Source organism: Periplaneta americana, chromosome 8 (genome assembly GCF_040183065.1).
Source record: "Periplaneta americana isolate PAMFEO1 chromosome 8, P.americana_PAMFEO1_priV1, whole genome shotgun sequence".
Classification (NCBI taxonomy): domain Eukaryota; kingdom Metazoa; phylum Arthropoda; class Insecta; order Blattodea; family Blattidae; genus Periplaneta; species Periplaneta americana.
The window spans coordinates 136,471,155-136,497,630 of record NC_091124.1 but is presented as its reverse complement, the minus strand read 5'-3'; the positions used below and the strand labels follow the sequence as shown (position 1 = coordinate 136,497,630).

Here is a 26,476-nt window from a genome sequence, read left to right as displayed (position 1 = left end):
TGAACAAAACACCTTTTAATGCAAGGTGACTAGCAAAATATGTATTGTGGTTTGCAAAATTTTAAACTGTAACATCAGTTCAGCGTCATTTTAATCATGAGTATAATATTTGGAGAGTTTCATATTACAAGGTTATGAGGCCACACATCTGAAGAATGTGGATCTGTTAACATGCCGTACAATGGTGGTAACAAGCATGTTATCGAAACTGAAGCTCCTGTTAGCACTGGTAAAACAGCAAGTCTCAAGAAGATTCTTAGATGAATGTCCACAGAGATATCTATGCCATACACAACTTGTTACCATTATCTGCATGCATTATGTTCAGGGATTACGCAGTGTGGATCTCCATAAATGGATCACATTTGTTGTTCATACCACATTTGCAGCAGGAAAACAACATAGGCAAATTGGCACATTACCTCATTTAGGAAAAGGAGTTGGTGAATAACATTCGACATCAACTGCTGAGGTCATGGTGGCCAAATTCTCCAGACGTAATGCCACTCGATTTCTTTGTTTGGGGTTTTGTGAAGAATGATGTCTATGCACAGTGACTGAGAGATATTGATGATCTACAAAGCAAAGATTGTTTTAGATTGTGGGACGATTGATGGTAGTACCATTTCCCATAATGAACCGGAAGTAGGGGTACCTGTGGTCAACTTCGAAATTTCAAATGAGAACATGGTTCATTGAAGGTACAGTTTCCCTAGAAAAGGATGAGACAATTGAATATTCCTAAGTCTCAGATGTAAGACACTGCGCATGATCGGAGACCAGAGCACTGATACACAAGATAACGAATATTGAGTTACTTAAATTCAGGCTATTTGGTTCCTTACTAGCATCGTTCCGAAATTCACTTCAAAAACTGCAAAAAATATGATAATATTACGTAAATAAAAGATAAATATATACATAAATCGTGTAGTTAAATCGACAATGGACCTTCATGACTAGATTGACACTCCGCACAGAAAGGAAAGCTTTCGTGTCGTTTCCATAGCTCAGACTCTAAGACTTCTGCGTCTCGTGTAGAAGAGTGCGAGTTCGATTCCTAGTCTACACAACGATTTTTTTTTTTTTTTGCTTAAATAACTTTGAAATAGAGTTTTACAAGTTTTAAGTGTTAATGATCACAGACAATACAAAATTACAAGTTATAATATTGTAAACGTTAATCTAATGAATGCATTTATACATACACACATATAATGTAAATGCATATATATTAAAAATTAACAATTAAAATGAAATTAAAAAATATTCCTAAGCCACACAGACAAACTTTTACAAAGGTTTAGAGTCCTTAGGCTATATCATTTGTTGAGTAGTTATTACAATATTTTATTAGTAGCTTTCCCATATGTGTAAGAAATGCACTCGCACAAAACAATTTTTGTTAAAAGTGTGGCTGTGGATTATTTCATTCTCACCCCTTCAGTTGATTTTAACTATTTTATCTACGTGTTTGCAATAGTGTTTAATTTAATGTTCATTCAATTTTATTCATGTTATGATTGAATGAAAAAGCACTGTTGCTGTTATTGACTAATTACATATATTAATACTAATTATTAAATGCATCTGTTAAATAACGAATTACAGTATCTTTTGCAAAATCTTGAATGTTTAAGTTGTCAATAATATTTCTGTACTATATACTATAAGACATTAGAAGAATTTGCAATAGATTTGGGGTCCTCTAGTTTATAATCACTGGTTTTAATGAAAAAATATTTTCTTTCTTAGAATATCTACAAGTTTAACTTCAATAATATTCCGAATAGCTTTAGTTGCATTATCTGAATGTTGTACTTTTCTATTCGAATGTATTCTATTTCCCTCTTTCATAATTTTTGATAAATTACACCGTACTTCTTGTAGTATTTAAGAACATGAGGATCATTACATTGCAACTCATTACATATGGATTCTTCTTTTTAATACATGAGATTTTTAAGTCCCTGCGTTATCTACATGTGTTTACTTTTGAATTTTTTCACAACATTGAGTGGAGAACATCCACTAAAATGATTCTGAAATTAAAGTGAAAAATACAATACATTTACTCTTAATATCAGTAGTACCAGTATCATATACGTTTTTCCATGATTCATTTTGTAGACATAAATGTGAATAGTCTCTAGATACAGCATTTACGACCCTTTTTTAGTTTTTAAATTAATATTTTGAAATTGTTCAGTGACATTAGAAACACTTAGGATTTATTTATCATGTTCAGACAAGCCATTGATTATAGGTTCTGTCGAATAGGAATTCAGTCTAATTCTGTGTACAAAACTTTTATCAATGGCTGTGCTACTTCAGCTTTTATGCGGGTGGGAAAATGGCTCTACAACTAAGGTTTCCAGTTTCAAGGAGTGAATTTAATTTACTTTTACGGAAAAGTTCCGAGAGATAATCTATGTTTATGTCACTACAGATCACAAATTCCATATGAGCTTTCTAAAGTCTTTTCTTTACAAATTCAATGTTGGCTATAAATATTAATAAATAATGTAAGAAATATGAATGATTGTAGTTAGAAGTCTGATTTACATTATAAAAAGCAAGAAGTTACATTCCGCGGCAACATTCGAACTTTCGATGTTTGGTTTTGTCATCCAACGCATAAGCACGGACCTATGCAATGCTTATGTTAATAACATAGAATTTAGCTGTAGCAACGTGGTGTCATAACTTGGGATTTGTTTACTTAACGTAATTAGATTTAATTTAATTAATTTCGCAACAATAATTGGACTTCCTGTTATATCCTCTTATTTAAATATTTAATTTAGGGTTGATTTATTAACTCTTACTGTGCAAGATGCCCCTTATTTCAATAATTCTATATCACGCTAAATAGTCATTATCTACACTAAAGTATCATCCCTCATTTCTCCATATTTTTCGACAAATTATACAGTCGAGGAACTCTGAACTTAATTACACCTCAATAAAAAAAAGAGTTTTACCTGGGATCGAACACGAAACATTTCGGTTATACGGTGGAACCGACACGCTACTATATGAGCTACCGAGACAAGACAGTAACAGCAGCAGTCCAGAATGTAGATCCGATAGCAGGCATTTGCCATTCGGTACAGAGAAGCAATGATATTTTGTTACCCGAGCTATGTTGTGAAATCGTGGCCTTAAATGGCTGTCTTCTACGTGATCCTTATTCTGGTCCTTGTCCTTGTGGTCCTTGTAACAATTCTTGTTCTATTTGTCATGGTACTTATCGTTATACGTCGATATCGAGTGAACCGCGCTGTAGAACTTTAACTTCCGACAACCAAGAATCGTCTCATTCTTTTTAAGGGTAACTGTACTATTGGAAACTACTTTTAAAAAGAAACAACTTTTACTGAAACTTTTTTTTCTTACTTTTATTGTTTACTCACAAAGCAACAAAAATGGTATCTTCTGAGAAATGCTGTCTGTTTATGTACATACACTTTTCATAGTAAGTGTTCAAAATGTACGCCACCCTGTGCTAAACAATATTCTGATCATCTCCTAACATCCGTGATTGCACTTCAGCACAGCTGAGAGACCCACAGGCTTCTCTGATTCTTTGTTTCATGTCTTTTTTAGTTGTTGGACGCACCTGGTAGAACATGTCTGGCCAAGCTACTGTTCCTCCTCGTCCAATCCACAGTAGGGGAAATAACTGGTTAATAACTCGTCGAGCCCTATGTGAAAAGTGAGCCATACAGCCATCCTGCTGAAGCCACATCATTAACCAAAGTGCAAGGAGAACATCATGAAGCAACTGGTGCATAATATTACAGAGGAAGCATGTGTTCTACCATTTAAGTTCTCCTCAAAAAAGTATGGTCCTACAACTCAGTGTCCAGGGAGGCCACACCATGTGTTGAGGCGCCACACATGCTGGTAATCCACTTCATATAGCCAGTATGGATTAACCAGAGACCAGTAATGGGCAGTGTAGAGATTCACCTGAACATTACTTTTGAAAGTTGTCTCATCAGTTCACAGAATTCTGAGCTCGAAATCACAGTCAGTGTTCAGGAGCCAGTTGCAGAAAGCAACACGAGTCTGGAAGTCATGTCCTCCAAGTTCCTGATGGAGATGAATATGGTATGAATGAAATTTGTTGTCTTTCAGAATTCTAAACACTGTATTGTGGTGCAATCCTGAGTCAAGTGGCAAGCCTTCTTGTGAGGGAGAATTAAAGACATTGTCTACCAGGTGCGCCCAACAACTATAGAATACATGAAACAAAGAATTAGAGAAGCCTGTGGGTCTCTCAGCTATGCTGAAGTGCAATCACAGATGTTAGGAGGTGATCAGAACATTGTTTAGCACAGGGTGGCGTACATTTTAAACACTTACTGTGAAGAGTGTACGTACATAAACAGACACCATTTCTCAGAAGATACCATTTTTGTTGCTTTGTGAGTAAACAATAAAAATTAGAAAAAAAGTTTCAGTAAAAGTTGTTTCTTTTTAAAAGTAGTTTCCAATGGTACCTTCAATGACCCATGTTCTCATTTGAAATTTCGAAGTTGACCACAGGTACCCCTACTTCCAGTTTGTTATGGGAAATGGTACTACCACCAATCGATTCTTTACATATGTTTTGGTTGTCAACATTTTTTTATGAACAACCAGTATCATATAGTTTTCAAGAAAAAAGGCTGATACGGGTGGTCTGAAACACTCGGTATATTCCCAAATGGATCATCTTGTAGAATGATTTAAGAACAACTGCCTAGATTACGTAGCTCAACATGGCCGACTTACATGTTTACGAAATAAATGTCCGAGGATGGAAGAAGAAAGATTCAAAACTTTCCCTTTAAGATGGATTTTTTGTTACAGGTGCAAGCATGTCCTGTTGGAGATATCGACATTGAGTCACCTGCAAAGGATTCTCGTCCTCATTCAGTGCATGTTTACTCCCCTTTGAACCGCACAGAGAACTTACTGTCTGCTTCCCTCACACTGCCTTTCCATGTGCGATATCTCAGCCCTGTTGCACATGGAGGATACGTAACAGTGGAACTGGGTGCTCCATCCCTTCTTTTACACTGCCAGAGAGATTTCCAGTGTGTTCAGGAAAAACGAGTGCGTGCACCATGTGGACCCTGCAGTCAGGACAAGTGTCTTTGGGTCAACCTCTCATATAAAACAGTTAAGTGTGGAGGACAGAGTTACATTGCTTATTAGTGTTTTATTCCTGAAACTCTTATTTAATATCAAACTAATTTCATGAATTTCTTGGTGTCGGTAATAGTTTTAAAAATTATGGCACGTCTTAAGGACATGAATCAATGTCTTCCATACTGGCATAGCTCAGGCTCTAGTTTGTTTATTTACTGGTCCAGAGGTGCACTCGGGCTGATTTACCTGCTCGGATTTTTCTGAGGTTTTCCCCATTGTAAGGCAAGTCTCATGGTCAATCCTCGGTCCCATCTCGCAAAATATCATTTCTTTATCACCAATCCCATTGATGCTAGATAACCTAGTAGTTGATACAGCGACATTAAATAACTCAAATTATTAACCATAAATCTAAGTTCTGCGCCGTGGCGTCGCGGTCTAAGACATCTTGCCTAGGACTCGCGTTACGGAATGCGCACAGGTTCGAGTCCTCATGGGGGAAGAAATTTTCTCATGAAATTTCGGCCATTGTATGGGACTGGTGCCCACCCAGCATCGTGATGCACTTGGGGAGCTACGATAGGTAGCGAAAATCCAGTTTAACAAACCAGCTATAACGGCAGGGGGGGATCATCGTGCTAACCACACGATACCTCCTTTCTAGTTGGATGACATCCACCTCTGCTTCGGCATGTGGGCGTGAGGCCAGCAGCTGGCTGATCAGTCTGGGCCCTTCAGGGCTGTGGCGCCATGGATTTACTTTTTTTTTTTAAGCATAAATCTAATGTACTGTACCGTACATTAATGTTAGCGATAGCATGAAGCAAAAACTATTCCAAACAGTTGTGAGATTTAATATTTGTAATTTATGAAGTTAATATTTTGGATTATTTAGCAATTTGGAAGAGACGAATATCATATCCACCAAGCGGAAACTATATAGCAGGCACAATTATTACTTTGTACACTGCAATGCATGCTGCTAAAAGCACTAACTAAATGTTAGTGCTTTTAGCAGCATGCATTGCAGTGTACAAAGTAATAATTGTGCCTGCTATATAGTTTCCGCTTGGTGGATATGATATTATAATATGACGTGATGTGATATTTTGTTCTATGGTGATATCATATTATCATTATTTTATTACAGTACATCTGTTTTATTTCCTTACCACTAAATGACACTTCTGCAACTCTGTTATGAGTTTCACTTCCTGCTGTGTAGGCTATGCTGGCTAATAGCAAGACCTGAGATGATTATAATATAATGCAGGACATACACAAGACAATTGGGGTCACCCAGTCTGTATGGAAGGTAATTCAGTTTCCTGCTAGGTCTGGCAGTCAGCACAAGTGAAAAGTTGAATTTTTATTTAATTTTTTTTGTGGTCATCATGTGATTTTAATTAATGTTTCTCGATTTACTATACAACAGTAAATGTCTTTGTTTCTCATATGCTCACAAACTCTGCCTAGTAAGTGCAAAGAAAGTTTGCAGAGAATTTTCCAGGTATCAAAATTCTTATTTGTTCTACAGTGCATATTCTTGTTAGAAAATTTAGGAAGGCTAGAAGGGCTTAAGTCATAAAGTGCAGGGTGGAACAAATTGGGTTACATACACCAGGTGCCGTCGCATCAGATGTCACATGCACACTGAATTAGTGGTTGGTGCAGTGGAAGCAATAACACTAATTTTTGCAATGGAAGTGATTAAATAACAAATGCCAATTTTTTTAACAAGAATAATATAATTGACTGAATGGTGAATAACAAAAAATATACAAATGATTTGATGTAAGATAACAATATACTGATGACACAAAAATAATACTAAGGTATAATAACAAGATTTCAATCTGTATACTAATTCCACTACCAACTGTGGTCCTGAAATGTGCTTCTATTCTCAGTGTTCTCTTACTATAAAGTGAACTGTATTAGATTCAGAAAGAACTAATCTGCAAACTAACTCAAATCTCATTCATTGATACACTTTACCTTCACTGTATCTTAACAATATTAACTTGTCGCTGTACATTAACATCCATACAATATCATAAATGACTTAGTACAATATCGTGAAACAGTATTTTCTTAGAGACCAACTCTAATCCAGAGAACGATATAAAGTTGAATACTATCACAAGATAGAATTACATTTCGTCTATAGTAACAATAACCCTTCAAATGATATGCACACATCTGCATAATATTTCACAAAAATCAATAACTGATGCAGAGAGAGGGAGAGGAATAAATAGCACACATATGCTCTAAGCAACATAACCAATCTAACCTTTGGAAACCAGATATACTTCCGTTATGATATCCAAATCTCACGCTCATTAGCAGTGTTCTCGAATGTTACCACAAAAGCCCAATACAATATAAATTTTCACCAAAGAATTCGCGTAACCTATACACGTGACGCAAAATACAATCACCAGTAAATCCACTTCACATAATCTCACTAAATAATCATGGCGACCTACAATTCGCCCCATTATACCTTCCAATGATTCCATGAGTTACAACCCAAATGTTATTAATCCTCATTAATATCTCTGAAGTCGCCCTCGGTAGCATAGTTAGTATAGTGTTGACCTTCTATGCTCGAGGTTGCGGGTTCGATCCCAGCCGAGGTCGATGGCATTTAAGTGTGTTTAAATGCGAAGGCTCATGTCAGTAGATTTACTGGCATGTAAAAGAAATCCCGTGGGACAAAATTCCGGCACACCAGCAACGCTGATATAACCATAATTTAATTTTAAAATATCTCTGAAAGCTAAGTAGAATCATAACATAAATTTAATAAGTTGTATATAGAGTGCTTCTGACGTCGTTATTTATTCGGACTCTTCTTGTTTTTTGTAATATCCCATATAAAACTCTCATCTCTGAAAGCTGGAGTCTGCTTAGATATCTTTTTGTGTATGACCATGCGTCTCAGGTATAGGTTAAAACTTGTTCCAAATACACCATGTCCTGCTTAGAGGGATCGAGAAATAAATGCTAACCATTTAAAATCAGATGAAGATATTGCTTTGATTTACATCTGACAAGATGCAGAAACTGTCCAAGTTTATGCAGCAATAGTTTAAAAACAGTTGCATGTTCATGCGCACTAACATTTATCGTAGAAACAAGCTATTCAATAGAACATTCTGTCACTGGACCATTCTTCTTCACCGAGGTGACAGTCACAAGGAATGTGTATCTGGACATGTTGCAGAACGATTTTTGTTTATCAACTCCTCCCAGAATCGGTTTTTCAGCAACATGGGGCTCCACTCCATTACTATGGAGCAGTGCATGGCTTCTTGAATGCAAAATTTCCCAATAAGTTGATCAGAAGAGGAGAACCCTTGGCTGACCACCTAGGTCAACCGACTTGGCGCCCATTGACCTTCCTCTGGGGCTTTGTGACTAGTGTTGTGTACCAACGTGATACAGTTGACACTTTGGAAAAGCTGAGACAATGCATTATAAATGCAGCTGCGCTAATCACTTCACAAATGCTACAGAACACTTAGCGGGAGGTTGAATACCGTTTATATGTCTGCAGAGCAACTTAAGGCGCACACATCGAGTTGCACTGACCATTCTTCGAAACTCTGAGAGTTTTTACATCAAGTTATACAAAAAGTTATGTTATAAAATCATTATTTATACTTTAAATTAGCACTTATTTCTCGATCCCTCTAAGCAGGACACGATGTATGTTTTATACATTGCTATCATGAATGCTCTTTATAGGTGTGTATATTATATATGTATGTTCCAGTCGGCTTGGGTAGCATAGTCAGTATAGCGTTGGCCTTCTGTGCCCGAGGTTGCGGATTCGATCTTGGCCCAGGTTGATGGCATTTATGTGTGCTTAAATGCGACAGGTTCATGACAGTAGATTTACTGGCATGTATAAGAACTCCTGTGGGATAAAATTCCGGCACATTGGCGATGCTGATATAACTTCACCAGTTGCGAGCGTCGTTAAATAAACCATAATTAAAATTAATTTTTCCAAATCAGTTTCAATTATGTAATCATGTTGTGTAAGCTACATTTGAAACCTTTCTGTAGCCTCTTTACTACTTTCATTTTGAACTTTCCCATTGAATATATAGAGTTCCTATGCAGACCAGTCCCACTCTAACCTCTGCCTAACAAAATCTGTTGGCGGCGGCACATGGTCATATGCTGGCATACAGACAAGTCCATGCATGCTGCTCTGCGCAGACTGATCCCTCTCCACCCTTTACTGCTTAGTTGCCTTGGGACAGGTGCTCCACACTATGGAACATTACTATCTGGGACCGGTCTACATAGGAACGAACTCCCTGTATTTCTGATTATAAATATGTAAGCTTACTAACTATTTTAAATTTATATGTCGTAGCTTAATGATACTGTCTTCATTGTGTACCATAGTTATTTTCAGAACAGTTTTCTCGGTTTTTTTTTACTTTAAACCATATTCTTCTGCAATTCATTTCCACTGAAAAGCGTCTGGCTGCGAAACCAGGTGGCCCAGGTTCGAATCCCGGTCAGGGCAAGTTACCTGGTTGAGGTTTTTTCCGGGGTTTTCCCTCAACCCAATACGAGCAAATGCTGGGTAACTTTCGGTGCTGGACCCCGGACTTATTTCGCCGGCATTATCACCTTCATTTCAGTCAGACGCTAAATAACCTAGATGTTGATACAGCATCGTAAAAAACCCAAAAAAAACCACTGAAAATTTGTGAATTGGTTGGAATGTTGACAGAATTCTCCCAGCATCAGTCTTCATGTACCAGTAGGCAACACTTCTCATCATGGACTGGTTCTCATTGTCACTCTTCTTGTCACCTGTGGTGGATGTGTTTATATTCTATCTGCAATGGCGGAAGCATGGCCTCATACCTCCAGTGTCAGAGGTCAAGAAAAAAGGATCAAGCAGTCACCATCACCATCGCAGCATTGAACTGTGTGATTGAGGAGAAGTGAAAGTTTCACTTACTGTTTCTAGTCTTCTGAAATATAGATAATAAGAACATGTATATGCATTGTACACTTTTTACCGAAGTGAATAAATGTGTAAACTATTAGTCACAGCACAAGACTTGTCTGAACAATTCTGGTAGCAGAAGATATTCGTTTTTTCTTAGATTTTTCTCCAGTTATTGTTTCTTATATAAGGCTGAATCATTCCACATCAAATCAGATGATTTTATGTAAAATCTGAATTTCGTGTTTCCCACTTTTCTGAAACTTTTTATGAAATGATAGGTATTGTCATTAATATAAATAGTCGACCTGGTTGGCGAGTTGGTATAGCGCTGGCTTTCTATGCCCAAGGTTGCGGGTTCGATCCCGGGCCAGGTCGATGGCATTTAAGTGTGCTTAAATGCGACAGGCTCATGCCAGTAGATTTACTGGCATGTAAAAGAACTCCTGCAGGACAAAATTCCGGCACACGGCGACGCTGATATATGCTCTGCAGTTGCGAGCATCGTTAAATAAAACATAATATTTGTAACATTTGAATATAAATAATGGTACTTTATTACATGAACTAATAGCGTGTAATTTTTTTTCTTTTTGTGTTTTCCGAAAATACTAACGTCTCCATTTCTGTTTGTAGTTATATTATAATATAAACTTTTTGGCAGATTACATTTAAAGATTGAGAAGTGTACATTGATCAGATTGAAATACTAATTTATTGTTGTAGAAGTACTTACTGTAGACCTATGTCTGAAACTGTGCCATTCATACATTTACTGCTATTAAATTGTGACAAAATTATTGTTAATCACTTTTGTACCAGTACTAATGGACAAAATTTCTGAATGGGATGACTGTGTGTTTGTAATAAAATAAAATACATTACATGCGGGACTCAAAAACAGAATCGAACCAGCTAGTCTAGAATCAGTGTTTCAAATATCCCTCCTGGAGGCTTTCAACCACCCCCTGGACGAAATATTGAGAATAACAAAAATGTGATTTTCCTGTTCGATAGCTGTCAAAGAAAAATTAATAATGCTTATTCGTAGTGAAAATGGTGTGATTGTATGTGTGAATAAGAAAGAAGAGAAGAGAGTGATAGAGATGCTCACTTGTTGAAACCATCACGGTAGCACTATCATTCCAGAGATTTGTCCTTGATATCGCATTGTAGATTCACTTAACAATTAAAATGTGTGATGCGAGCTGCCTACTGGTCCCCTTAGGACTTATCCCTGAACTGATTATGTAATGAGAATTAAATAAAATTGGAAGAAAACTGTCAGTTTTTTTTTTTTTTTTTTGTAAAACAAAAACCTAAAATATACAAAATACCAATATGCAATAAGGAACCAACTTTAATACAATACATTGGTTTCGAATACTGTTACAACACGCACACACTTCCATTCGCATTCCTCTTTCCCTGCCAAAAGAATGGATAACCAATGAACATAGTAAAAAGAACAATTGCTAAAACAACTCCAGCTTCTGGCAAGTAAGGTGAAACTAATAAACACATTCTAGCTTTAACATAATGTCACAATTGACCCACATAACAGTAAGAGCTGAAAGGGACTAAGCCACGCCACCAGGGCCCTGCCTAATAATACAATATTAACGAACAGAATAATAAATGAATGTCAGAGGTCAGCCTACAGAAGTGAGGAAGCTCAAGAAATGTCTCGTAACTAAGTGAGCAAGCTGTACATAATGTGTCCAAAAGGAAATCACAAAATTTAGTATAACGCAAAGAACAATGTCAGAGTAACCACTGTATGTACTCAGTTGCACAGCCACCACTTTCACTAAATACCAATACTGATAACTAAGCCCACAGTCACTCTCCATCCACACACATCGGGCTAATACCAAGGTTCCGAGTCGACATTCCACCACCACACATCTGGTTAGTCTCTAGTCTGACGGTTCACAGATGACAGCCCTTCCCAGCACACATCTGGTTTATCTCTAGTCCAACGGTTCACAGACGACAGCCCTCCCCAGCACACATCTGGCTTGTGCAACAACTCACAGACAACAGCCTCAACACGACTTCTCACTCTAGCACACTCTTAGGGACTCAGAAAAATGGAAAATCAGAAAACCTGTTAGGATTCAAACGGACCAATGAAAATATGCCAATGCAGTTAATCTCGAGCCCCAAGTGTAAAACTAAAGGAAATTAGCGCGGCCTAGCAAAAAACAAGAAAAACAAATAAGTCTCGAACCTTGTCAGCTCCATCTAGCCTAAGGAACGAAACACACAAGCCTCGAATCCGATCGGTAATGCAACTAATAACACTGCACCCTATAGGAAAAAGAGAAAAAAAAACACAAACAAAAAGGAATAACATAAATATAACTGAAATAAAAAGGGAATAAGAAAGAAAGAATTGTGGCGAAAACCAACTGCTACAATGCTACAAATCATAATTGATAATTCTGTATTGTGACAGCTGCCTCGGGAAATCGATCATTCGTCCCACAGGAGACAGGGGCTCGAGAGACGAGTCGAGCTCTCGAGGCAACGGAAAAGGGAAACACACAAGTCGGCCAGCACTGTGGCGCGGTGCGGCCACGCAAACTGAAGGGGACGGACGTAAGGGGAACGATGGCACGCTGGGCCGCAGCAGAGGGGGAAATAAAGCAACTGCGACTGAGGGGAGAAATCCAGAGAAGTTTCAAGAAGCGCCATCCTCTCGGCATCTGTAGATTGTTCGCGAAATCGTAGTTTCTGGAAACTATGGTTTAGTGATAAATAGGAGACGCGAAGAAGGAGTCAGTAGTTGTTAGTATTGGACAGTGAGCACAACTTGTGAGTCAGCAGCGCCTAGGAGTCTAGGGTTCGACACTCGAGTGAACGAGCAGCGTTCAGGCGGAAGCAACGCAGTAGGAAGACTTGAGTTCGAGTGCAGTGGACTGTCCCCGGAAGTCCTGAGTTCGAGTGCAGTGGACTGTCTCTAGAAGTCTTGGGTTCGATATACTGTGAACTGGAGTGAATGAGCTAGAAGAACGAGCAAAGGCAATGAACTGAGAACTGACAGTTTTGTTTCGTAAATAGTGCTTTGTGAACATTAGTTGAGATTAGCAGTACATTGTTCTCAATAATCAAAGTGAACTGTCATTGTCGTCTGTGGAGTGCAATAACGAATACTGTGTTGCTGTGTGGAGTGGAAATCCCATTGTTGACAGGAGTGTTTAAATTCAATTATAGAAAGTGATTATTGTTATGACAATAAAAGTTACATTATTGTTTTGAAATAAAAGTCACAGTATTAAGCCTTTAAGCAGTACAGTAATCAGCCATAATAATGTATATTTACTTTAAAAAAGGAACTTTTGGAAGACAATTAAATATTTAAGCAGAAAAATAATTTAAAATTTCAACATAAATATTATCATTTATTGCATATTGTTGGAATAACAATGTTATAGTTACCTGTCTACCCCTTCCTTGGAATTGAATGTTCCAAATCGCAGCCAGAGTCTCTCCAAATTCCCAGTCTGTTCGTCTCTAATCAGCAGTATTACACTCCACGACTCAAGTGAGAATCTTTTGTTGGTTTTTAATTTTTGTCATCTAAGTTAATCAGTGCCATAAAATATTAGAAAGTCTTTCAATAAGACAAAGACTATTCTGGGGACTTCGTTGAACTATTTGAAGAAACAGAAAGTTACTTAAGCAGAAAGTGTCAGTGTTTTTGAGAATATTACTGAAGTTATAAATGAAATTTAGTTTCGATGGGGCCTCAAATTTTTCTGGCAGTAATATTCTGAAGCAGGAGTAGCTGGTCATTAAGGCCACTGGGGCTGTGCCCCACCAATATTTCGTCCCCCAGAAAATTTCTTTTCATATTTAAAATGCGTAAATTTTCTTCGTGTAGTGTACTGGATTCATAATTGTTTCAGTAAATTTCGTCACATCCCGCGATGTGTGTCAGTAAAACGTCAAAAATTTTATGACACTAAATATTGTGAGCTTGGGGCACACGTCAAAGTGTCCCACAACTTGAATTGCTTTAGTGCTCAATTGCAATGGTGCGCGGCATGCAATGTCACGAAGTGTTATTAAGTTACTGTTAAGAGTATATGCTTCGTTTTTGGCCCAACCAGTCTGGCCTGCCTGGTGGACGGAAGGAATAGTCACAGATATTTGTTGTTCTGTGAGTCACAGTGCCATTGCGCAGTGGTTTAATTCTAGAAGTATCAGTCTGAACTTCGAATATTGCATGCGAGCTAAGTGAGTAAACATGAATAAACAGGATTACCTATTAAAAACATCGTTTTCTTCATTAAAATTAGAAATAATTGATTAAATGGCGATCGTACTCGTGTTAATTATGTATGCATGTGCGGCTTACATCTGTTTCGGTGCTACTTCACACCATCCTCAGAGCCTTCTGTGTCTTGGCGTCATCTCAACTTTGCTGCCTGTTGTGTGGGTGTGTTCATGTGATGAAGAGTTGAGTCAACTACTGTGTGTGCTCTGAAATTGATCTGTGTGTTGAGAATTTGATTAGGGTGTATTTTAGTGTGTCTGTATATTTCATATTGTTCTAGTGTGTTGAGTTTTTGTTTTTTGGGTTATATGTGTAGAATTTCCATGTCTGTATTTATGTTATTTTATGTGTGGTTAGCATTAGTTATGTGTTCAGCATATGTAGATATAGTGTGTCCTCTAGTTATTGCTTTAATGTGTTCTTTGTATCGAGTTTGGAATGATCTGCCTGTCTGTCCAATGCAGAAACTGTCGCAACTATTGCATGTGAGTTTATATACGCCTGTGTGGTTGTATTTATTTGTTTGTGTTGAGATGTCTTTGTAGTGTCTTTTCTGTTCTTTATGCTTGTTGTATTTCTGTTTTCTGAATGAGGATGCGATCTTGTGTGTGTTTTTGTTTTCGTATGTTAGTGTGATGTATTTCTTGTGTTCTTGTGTTTGTGTTGTGTTTTTGTGTTTGTTGAGTTTTTGTTTTTTCTTCCTTATGATGTCTGTTATGTTTGGGTTGTAACCATTTTCTTGTGCTATGTATTTGATTGTGTTCACTTCTTCATTGTCGTGTTGTTGGCTCATGGGTATGTTGAGTAATCACAAGCACAAGAACACAAGAAATACAGTACATCACACTAACATACGAAAACAAAAACACACATAAGATCGCATCTTCATTCAGAAAACAGAAATACAACATAGTATACAGAACAGAAAGTACACTACACAGACATCTCAACACACAAACAACACAAACAAATAAATACAACCACACAGGCATATACAAACTCACATGCAATAGTTGCGACAGTTTCTACATTGTCGTGTTGTTGGCTCATGGGTATTTTGAGTAATCACAAGCACAAGAACACAAGAAATACAGTACACCACACTAACATACGAAAACAAAAACACACAAAATCGCATCCTCATTCAGAAAACAGAAATACAACATAGCATACAGAACAGAAAGCACACTACACAGACATCTCAACACACAAACAACACAAACAAATAAATACAACCACACAGGCATATACAAACTCACATGCAATAGTTGCGACAGTTTCTACATTGGACAGACAGGCAGATCACTCCAAACTCGATACAAAGAACATATTAAAGCAATAACCAGAGGACACAATACATCTACATATGCCGAACACATAACTAATGCTAACCACACATACAATAACATAAATACAGACATGGAAATCCTACACATACACTCCAAAAAACAAAAACTCAACACACTAGAACAATATGAAATATACAGACACACTAAAACACACCGTAATAAAATTCTCAACACACAAATAAATTTCAGAACACATACACTATTTGACTCAACGAACGCACCCACACAACAGGTAGCGAAGTTGAGATGACGCCGAGACACAGAAGGCTCTGAGGATGGTGTCAAGTAGCACCGAAACAGCTGTAAGCCGCACATGCTTACATAATTAACACGAGTAAGATCGCCATTTAATCCATTATTTATATTCAAGTGTTAAAAGTAGCTAGTGTATGAAAGCTTCAACATAAAATTAGAAGATAAACTTGAAGTTAGAGGATAAACTTGAAAATGACTAGGCACACATCAATCTAATGATTTCAGTTTTATACAGGCGGAGAGCAAGAAAAGGAGAACTTTCTGCAACTCGTGATTTACAAAGAAGTCATGGCTAACTGTAAGTGACTGACACCAAAGTTTATTTTGTTTCTATTGTCTATTGTTTGGTAGCGAAGGGCTGTGGACGTCGACAGGTTAGGTCTAAAACATTTGAGTGCATGAAAGAACATGAAAGTGCAATACATTTACAAAATGCTTGTAAGTTTAAAATATTTGGGACAGTAAATATCACAGCACAAATTGATTCCACGATAAAAATTTAAATCCAGAAACACAACAAACAGGTCACAAAAATAGCCATAGGCCTATACCAGGGAGAGCAAATAGATTCTTTAGTATTTTGTGGAACTCACGAATTTTCACTGAGGGGTTATAACGAAAATCAGGAATCGACAAATTTGGGAAATTTGTTAGACTTGTTGGGTGCTATTCATAGACATTTCGCAGCACACACTACGAGCATACTAAGCTAGCCCCGGCTATCCACTGGTTACTAGTACAGAATTCAAACCATATCCTATCGCTAACACTGGTTTATGAATACGAAAAACGCTGATAATCCACCGAAAACCCGCGCTAAAAATGTCTATGAATGTGGCCCATTATCTTTACTTGCCAGTCTTGATAATATATTGGATGAATACTTTAACAGTACTTCTGTTTTTAAATATAATTCACACACTATACAAAATGAATTATTAGACAGTATGTATGAGGTATACATCGAAGATATGAAGCACGAATTAATTTTACAGATTTTTTTGCAGTCCAGACTGACGAAACAACAGACATAACCTGCAAAAGCCAATTTGTTATTATTTTTCAAGGTCCATAAAAGGTTGTAAACCTGTGGAAAGATTTCTTTCTTTCAAAGAGGTCAACAATCGCATGGCTAACAGTTTGAGCGAGGTTCTAAAACAAAATCTACAACCTTTCAATTTAGAAAATACACTCATAACTCAAGCATATGATGGTGCTGCAGTAATGAGAAGAAACCAGGTTGATGCAGAAAACATTTCCTTATACGAAATTTGTTCACTGCTATGTCCACCAACCTAATTTAGTTATAAAAAGTGCATGTTCAAAACGCATTAAATCAATGAAGTTGTTTTTACAAATATTACTGGGTTCACAACATTCTTCTCCACTTCACCTAAACGCAGTGACCTTCTGCGGTCTGTGTGAAATAAGTGCATACCAACTGTTTCAGCAACACGATGGAACTTTCAATCCCGACTTGTATCCTGTGTTACGGAAAATAAAGCAGAGCCATTGAAATGCTTCGAAAGGATTGAATAGGGAGATGACTCAAATGAGTGGGATGATATAACAGTGAGAGAAGCATTTAGCCCAAAAAAAACTTGTTAAATAATAATGAATTTTTGTTTTTTCTAAATTCATTTTATGACTTGATGAAACATGTTGATATATTATACAATATAATACAGATGTAAACAGCAAATAGCTTGCGCGTGTCTGACTCATTACAGCATTTTGAGTCAGTTCTAATGGAAATAAGAGAGAATACTAAAAGATATGAAATGAATGTCGATGATGAAGAAGAATGTTCATTTCTTCCAAGAAAAAGCCTGAAACTCAGTAGGCAAGTAAACCTGTCTGCAGATGCCAAAGAAGTATGTGATATCATTATCAACCAACTCAATGGACGTTTCATGCAGTCACATATATTTGGCAGTTTTAATATACTTGATCTAAAAGAATTCGCTTCATACAGAGGTAAGTTCCCCACCAACCTGGCTAATATGATCATATTTTCATAAATTTACAGTTCTTTAATTCCGAAAGAAAAATTTATTACATAATAAATTAATTATCAGTGAGCTATTGAAATGATAAATTTAAAGACATTTCCTCTGTGTGTGATTTGCTCAGTTTTTTCATAGATTGCTCCTTTGAAGAATAATTCTCTGAAATGGGCAAAGCCCTTCGAATCACACTAACAACATCTGTTTCAACAGATGAGTCAGGACGGAGTTTCAGCACATTTAAAAAGCTAAAAACATTTCTCAGTAACACCAGAGGGTCCACACCTATGGAGTAACGGTTAGCGCGGCTAGCCGCGAAACCAGGTGGTCCGGGTTCGATTCCCAGTTGGGGCAACTTACCTGGTTGAGGTTTTTTCTGGGGTTTTCCCTCAACCCAATATGAGCAAATGCTGGGTAACTTTCTGTGTTAGGCTCTGGACTCATTTCACCAGCATTATCACCTTCATCTCATTCAGATGCTAAATAACCTAAGATGTTGATAAAGCATCGTAAAATAACCTACTAAAATAAAAAAACAACACCATGGGTCAAGATAGGTTGACTTCGTTGACTTTCTCTTCTATTCATAAGGAGCATCTCCATCAAATTCCGAACTTCAAGAACAGGGTCTCGAAAAGTTTGCCAGCCAGAAGGACAGACGAGCACATTTTCTTTATAAATAATTCTGAAAATTGGTGAGTTTAATGTTGAATTTATATTATTATGTGCAGGGTTGCTCACGTTCCTACAGAAGAGAAAGACGACCATATAAAGGATAGCTTCTATGAGGAATTGGAACGTACTTTTGATCAGTTATCTAGATATCACATGAAAATTTTATTGGCAGATTTCAACGCTAAAGTAGGACAGGAGGATATTTTTAATCCAACTATTGGAAAAGAAAGCCTACACGTAACTAGTAATGACAATGGAGTTAGGTTAGTCAACTTTGCCAAATTTAATTGCCAAAAGTACAACATTCCCCCATAAGTATATACATAAATAGCCTATACTTGAATTTCTCCTGATGGATTGACACACAACCAAATAGATCACATCTCGATAGATAAACAGAGATATTGGAACTTTCATGGGGGCAGACTGTAATTCTGACGATTATTTGGTAATTGGAGAATTAAGAGAAAGACTATCAGTAGCCAAGCGAGTAGAGCAACAAGTTAATATCAGTAAATTCAATAATATTCTGAAGTTAAAGGACGAGGAAACTAAGCAACATTATCAGGTCGAAATTTCGAATAGTTTTGCCACTTTAGGAAGTTACGACGAAGTTGAGAAAGAGTTAGATATTAATAGCTTGAGGGAAAATATAAGAGATAGTATCAAAATAAGCTGAGCAAAGCATAGATTATTATGAAACTAAGAAAAAGAAACCGTGGTTTGATGAAGATTGGGTTATTTTACGACGCTGTATCAACATCTAGGTTATTTAGCGTCTGAATGATTTGAAGGTGATAATGCCGGTGAAATGAGTCCGGGGTCCAGCACCGAAAGTTACCCAGCATTTGCTCGTATTGGGTTGAGGGAAAACCCCGGAAAAAACCTCAACCAGGTAACTTGCTCCGACCAGGATTCGAACCCGGGCCACCTGGTTTCGCAGCCAGACGCGCTGACCGTTACTCCACAGGTGTGGACTTGATGAAGATTGTTGCATGGTAGTAGAAAGAAGGAAGCAGGCAAAATTGAAATTCTTACAGGATCCAGTTGAGATGAATAGAGATATTTCGATGAAAGACAGGAAGCAAGTCGTAACTTACACTTAGGAATAAAAAGAGAGCTTACTTGAAGGAAAAAACTGAATGAGGTAGAAACAAATAGTAAGAATAAAAATATTCGAGATTTTTATAAGGGTATAAAGGAATTTAACAACGGATATCAGGCAAGGGTAAACGTGATCAAGGATGAGAATGGTATTTGCTTGTAGACTGTCATTCAATCCTGAACAGATGGAAAAACTATTTTGGGCAACCACTAAATGTACATAGGCAAAATAGAAATGATCGGGACAAAATTGAAATACAAACTGTTCAGCCATTTATACCCGAACCCACACTTCAGAAGTCGAAATTGCGATAGAAAATCTGAAAAATTATAAGTCTCCACGTATCGATCAAATTCCAGCAGAATTAATGCAAGAGGGTGGAAACGCATTATCTAGCGAGCTTTATAAACTTGTACTTGCTATTTGGGAAAAGGAAATAGTAACAGAACAATGGAAGGAGTCCATAATTGTACCTACTAGTATTTTTAAGAAGGGGGACAAGACTGTGGTAACTTTCGAGGAATATCACTTTTGTTTGTTGACGTCATACAAAATTTTGTCCAATATTCTCTTAAGAAGATTAACTCTGTGTGTAGAAGAAATTATTGGGGATTATAAGTGCGATTTTAGGCGTAGTAAATCGACTATTGATCAGATTTTTTGTATTCGACAGATATTGGAGAAAAAATTGGGAGTATAAGTGTACAGTACATCAGTTATTCATAGATTTCAAAAAGGCATATGACTCAGTTAAGAGAGAAGTTTTATATAATATTCTTATTGAATTTGGTATTCCCAAGAAACTAGTTCGATTAATTAAAATGTGTCTCAGTGAAACTTACAGCAGAGTCTGTATAGACCAATTTTTATCTGATGCTTTTCCAATTCAGTGCGAGTTAAAGCAAGGAGATGCATATCACCTTTACTTTTTAACTTTTCTCTAGAATATGCCATTAGGAAACTTCTGGGTAACAGACAGGATTTGGAATTGAACGGATTACATCAGCTTCTTGTCTATGCGGATGACTTGAATAAGTTAGGAGGAAATTCACAAACGATTAGGGAACACACGGAAATTTTACTTGAAGCAAGTAAAGCGATAAGTTTGGAAAGAAATCCCGAAAAGATAAAGTATATGATTATGTCTCATGGCCAGAATATTGTACGAAATGGAAACATAAAAATGGAGATTTAACCTTCAAAGAGATGGAAAAATTCAAATATCTTGGAGCAACAGTAACAAATATAAATTAAACGGATAATAAATATGGGAAATACCTGTTATTATTCGGTTGAGAAGCTTTCGTCGTGTAGTCTGCTGTCAAAAAATCTTAAAGTTAGAATTTATAAAATAGTTATATTATCGGTTGTTCTGTATGGCTGTGAAACTTGGACTCTCACTTTGAGAGAGGAACAGAGATTAATGGTGTTTGAGAATAAGGTTCTTAGGAAAATATTTTGGGCTAAGAGGGATGAAATTCCAGGAGAATGAAGAAAGTTACACAAACGCAGAATTGCACGCATTATTTTCTTCACCTGACGTAATTAGGAACATTAAATCCAGACTTTGAGATGGGCAGGAAACCGGGGTCAAGGAGAAGCTTTACAACTTTCAAACCACTCGCTTTCCATCTTCCCATTATCACCTCAATTCTTCGCCAGTCTTTCCTATTTTATTCCCGTCTTCGACTTCCTTCCGTTCATTCCGGGTTGTCTTATGCACCCGTTTGCTTGAAAATCCCTCTCTATGGACTTATGGACACAAATTGCGCGCTATGTCAGCAAACCTCATTAGCAGAGAGTAACCCTACAGTAAGCTCCTATTCAGTGATCGTCGAATCGCGCGCAATAATCTGAAGAGCCTTGATAATGGATAACGGCCTCTAACCCGCTTCCAGTATTATCGCCGCGGCCTCATGCTTAACATGTCTGCATCATACAATAACGTGCGGTGTGCTTTTAAAACATAATTTTACCGACCGATTGTTGCTCTGTAGGTTTCACTCTAAGCGTCACGTTATCACGTCTATTTCCTGGACAAGAATAAGCACTAGTTTGTTATATTGTTAAATGGTTATTATTATTATTATTATTATTATTATTATTATTATTATTATTGTTGTTGTTGTTACTCTGTGGAGTAACGGTCAGCGCGTCTGGCTGCGAAACCAGGTGGCCCGGGTTCGAATCCCGGTCGGGGCAAGTTACCTGGTTGATGTTTTTCCGGGGTTTTTCCTCAACCCAATACGAGTAAATGCTGGGTAACTTTCGGTGTTGAACCCCGGACTCATTTCACCGGCATTATCACTTTCATGTCATTCAGACGCTAAATAATCTAGATGTTGATACAGCGTCGTAAAATAACCCAATAAAATAAAAAAATCATTATTATTTATATACGAGTACATTGACATTCTTAACTCTTGATAATAACTCTTTAATAATAATTTTAATCACATACCTTAATGTTCGTCCTCAGCACAAGACATTGCAACCTCGGTAGGTCATTTAATTATGGAATCAGCTTATTGGTTGCAATATTGAAATTGAGGCGAGTGATTGGAACGGCGACATAAGAAACTGAAAACAATAATGCAATTAAATTTCAAAGACCTGCCGAATGTTATGCACGAGGCCGCTCAAAGACCTGTCGAATGTTAACCATGAGAGCGTGGCGATATCTCAAATTTCTTCCCGTTAAGCACCTAACAGAGCAAGCATCGTTCTACCCAATGCATTCCCGATAACACTCACTTCTTATATCCCCTGTCATGGCATCATCACATCACATCTTCGACTTACAAGGAGAGGTCACGCTCTGTATATCACCGAATTTAATAAGATTGTGTGAGATGAAAGTACAAGACGTACTGATTAAAGTCGTACTTGGTATGGTGGCCAATGACCCTTCGTTTTGGAAATATTGGCTATTGTTTGTGACATACTTCCGTTACGTGCCTAATAGGGAAGCATTAGACTATGTAAGAGCGTAGCTCATACGGTTGGATGCTCAGTTGTCATCCATACAACCCCAGTTCGAATCTTAAATACCTTCTCATGTTTTAACTCTTATTATTATTATTATTATTATTATTATTATTATTATTATTATTATTATTATTATTAGAACCAAAAGGACAATTTGGCCCAAGAGTGCAACTTCAAGTAGATGAACTCACTTCTAAATTCGGAAATATATGTGTACCACGTTCTTCAGGAAAGCTGGCATCTCAACTCCATAAGCAATACCTGGAGAAAGTAATAAAGACATATATGAAAGAGCAGCCATTTCTTCTAATTCTGGACTCGTGGGAAGGGCAGGTAAATCCTTCTTTGTATGATGAAATATTTACAAATTTAAAAAATGAAGCAACGTGCAACCTTAAAGTGATTTCACCCAAATGTTGTGGATTATGCCAGTCCTGCGATGTTTATTTTTTTTTAGACAGGTGAAGATTTTTATCAAATATTTGCAAAATAGCTCTTTCGTTTTACAAACTGGACAACAAATTGCTTCAAGGGAGGATGCCCTCAAAATTCACTTTCAGTTGTCAGCTCCTATATTCAAAGCCATGTTGAAATATGCGTGGTATGCATCAAAATTAATAAACGAACGAGAAGTGTTTGTGAATGTGAAAGATGTCTGTTTCGCAGCAGAAGTGTGGAAAAATGTGTGTGACTGTGGACAACCTTCTTTCATTTCCTGTGCATGGTGCAGGAAATATGTATATTTTGTGTGTTTTTATGACATTTTCCATAATGAATCATGCACAAAATGAAGTAGAATAGAAACAGAACAGACACCAGTGACCTGCCTACGTGAGCAATATTTCCTTGTTTATTCTTTACAATACAATGTTAGTTAATTAGTAATCTGTTAAAAACATGATGAAGCGTTCAATACATTGAGAAATATGATATATGTAAATAGATTACTGTGGTCACACCATTAATCAATATTAAAAGAAAAAAAAATATAGGATCAGTTAAGATTCGAATTGAGGTTTCCTGGATAACAACTCGGCACCCAACCATATGAGCTACGCTTTTACACAGTCTAATGCTTCCCTATTAGGCAACTAACGGAAGTATGTCACAAACAATAGCCAATATTTCCAAAACGAGTGGTCATTGGCCATCCATACCAGGCATGACTTCAAACAGTACTTCTTGTACTTTCATCTCACACAATCGTATTTCATTCTGTGATATACAGAGCGTGTCCTCTCCTTGTTAGTTGCAATCAGTCATGGGACGAAATTTCAGTATTCGGGATTTCCTCAACGGCACTTCCGTTTTCCATGCCCACGAACCAGTGAAGAAAACTAAATATTTTAAATAAATCATTATACAGTATCACAGTCTATTATATACAGTCGCGAAGCTCAACACGTAGTAAATATGCAAACATTAGATAGTTGCTCACCACTAGGATCGTTAATATCGCCTCATTACAGGCAAGCAAAATAGTACCGTCACAGTCTATTGTTTCTAGCACCCTCAAAACTCAAGCTTCGTGACTGTATATAGTAGACTATGACAGTATCTTTTAACTCCTCTCCCCTGAACTTCGGCCTCCTTGTCCGTCATCCCGTTTCCTCTTTCTCCACCACAACTACGACAATTAGAGGAACACAGCGGAGATTAGCGCATTTCATCTTTCTCATTTTTATTTTTTGTAGTGCTGGGTAAGCAGTATTATAAACACGCCACTAAGATATACCTACATTCACATCGTATCATTGTATCATTCATCAACAAGACGTGGTAAACACAATTTTTTAGTTCGGTTGAAGTTATTACCTCAGCATTCAACATTGTTAACTCGATTCTTATCAGAAGATTAGAAAGACGCGAGTTTCGAGGAGCTGAGCATGGAGATATGCTTTTGCACACAGATAAATGGTGGCTCAGTGGTGCTGTACTCTTAAGGAAATTCATGAGTAAAAGTGGACAGATTTAAAATTCAGAAGAGAACATTATAGTGAGTTAGAAAATCAGAAATGGTTATTGAATCTCTCACTTCTTTGTGATACTACCGAAAAACAGAACGAAGTAAATCTTAGCTCGCAAGTAAAAAAAAATAATGCAGAGCATGATCAACAATTTCAAAGAAGAGCTTACGATTACGATTCTTGCAACTCAGCTAAAGAAGGGTGATTTAAAGAACTTCAGTTGCATGGAAGAAAACTGCAGGGGTCTAGTATACAGTACATTCCGATACCATACTTTGAACTATTTTCTTATTGTAATGTCTGTGGTGATGACGTGTGTTGTTGTTAAGTCATTAGTTAATCTTTGTTGTGCTATAGCATAAAATTCTGTTGTTTAGAAGACAGTGGATTTGAGTTATTAGGTTTTCGATGTTGGTATAAGTAATTTCTGTGCTCGTCTGAGTGAATTTTAGAATTTTATTTGATTGCTGTGCTGTTCGAAAATGGTTTATTACGACGGTGGATGTGAGTAACCAGACGAAATCTGATTTGTGTTTCGTTATGGGTTAGACATCTTAAATGAAGGGATAGCTAAGTGGCATGAGGCCGAGGTATTTGACAAACTTAGTGGGTTAGTTGAGGGGATATTTAAGTAAAGCAGAGGAATATGAGGATGATTTCAGTACGTTTTCTCTCCCGTTTAGTGTGGGGAGATATCGAGTTTTACCTTATTTTGTTCTTACAAAATGTGTAGTACTATAGGTATATTAATAGTAGCCTATATTTTACTGAAATTTATAATGACTTTACTCTACGATACCACGATTTATAAATTTATTGATTAAAAGTATCATTATATTTCCTTTGAATGTTCTCACCCAAAAACCCCGGTTTCCATTGCGGGTACCCTAGTGTCTTTTATTGGTGATATTACCATATTGTGATGTCATCGTCATGTGATGTCTTCTGTGAAGTCGTAATTTATGTGTAATGCGGTTTCATACGCCGGTATCGTGAACTATAGGCTACTATTTCCACAACACATCTCCCAGTTTCGAATATTTTACAAAGCAACTAAATGATTTACAATCCCATTTGAAACTAGATTTGAAGATAATCAAAATATGATTATTTATTCCGTCAATATGGCTTAAGCATTGAATTACATATGAAAGAAAAACATATGAAAGGAAACTATTGATGTGTTACAACCTATTTAATCTTCATACTAACGTTTTCGCCCCTAGTGAGGCATCTTCAGGTACAAGATATAAGTATCATCTAAAATCAATTACAATATAAGGTTTACATTTGAAAATGCCATGACTAGAGTAAAATATGACATAGTGACAATATTATCCATACCAACATTAAATGTCCTGTCAAAATATTAAAAACAATTTTAATTTAAAACAATGTGAATTTGCATAGCTATACAAAGTAGATCCCCTTGTATCAGTGGCGGTTCCTCGGGGGAGGGAAGGGAGGAACGTCTTCCTCAAATTTTCTTCTTTTGAAAGTAAATATCAAATAAAATATGTGCCTTGAAATTCTAGGAAGATTCGATAATTTTTAAGTTCACAGCTATAAGAAAAACTCGGTTGATCGAGTTTTAAACGACGCGTGCTCATGTGCTGTAGAAAACTGTGAGAAAGATGCGAGATTGTTTGTGTGGAGGAAAGGCACTCCATTCCTCCTCTACTGGAGTTAACACACATAGACAACAGCGCACTAGCGGCCA

General features: G+C 37.0%; 1 protein-coding gene across 7 annotated transcripts in view; it reads left to right on the top strand.

Moving 5' to 3' along the window:
• PIG-X (Phosphatidylinositol glycan anchor biosynthesis class X) overlaps nt 1-10,926 on the top strand; it is a 32,593-nt gene extending 21,667 nt beyond the window's left edge. For 6 of the 7 annotated variants that reach the window (XR_011333580.1, XR_011333581.1, XR_011333582.1 and 3 more), the window contains 2 exons: nt 4,861-5,172; nt 9,905-10,926. Coding sequence is in view for 3 of the 7 variants with exons in the window: in XM_069833696.1 (XP_069689797.1) it covers nt 4,861-5,172; nt 9,905-10,102 (510 nt within the window). In the remaining 4 variants the exon portion in view is untranslated. Of the gene's footprint in view, nt 1-3,546; nt 4,117-4,860; nt 5,173-9,904 lie in introns of those variants that run through there. The other variant, XM_069833697.1, reaches the window with a different exon arrangement.
• The last annotated feature ends 15,550 nt before the right edge of the window (nt 10,927-26,476 follow it).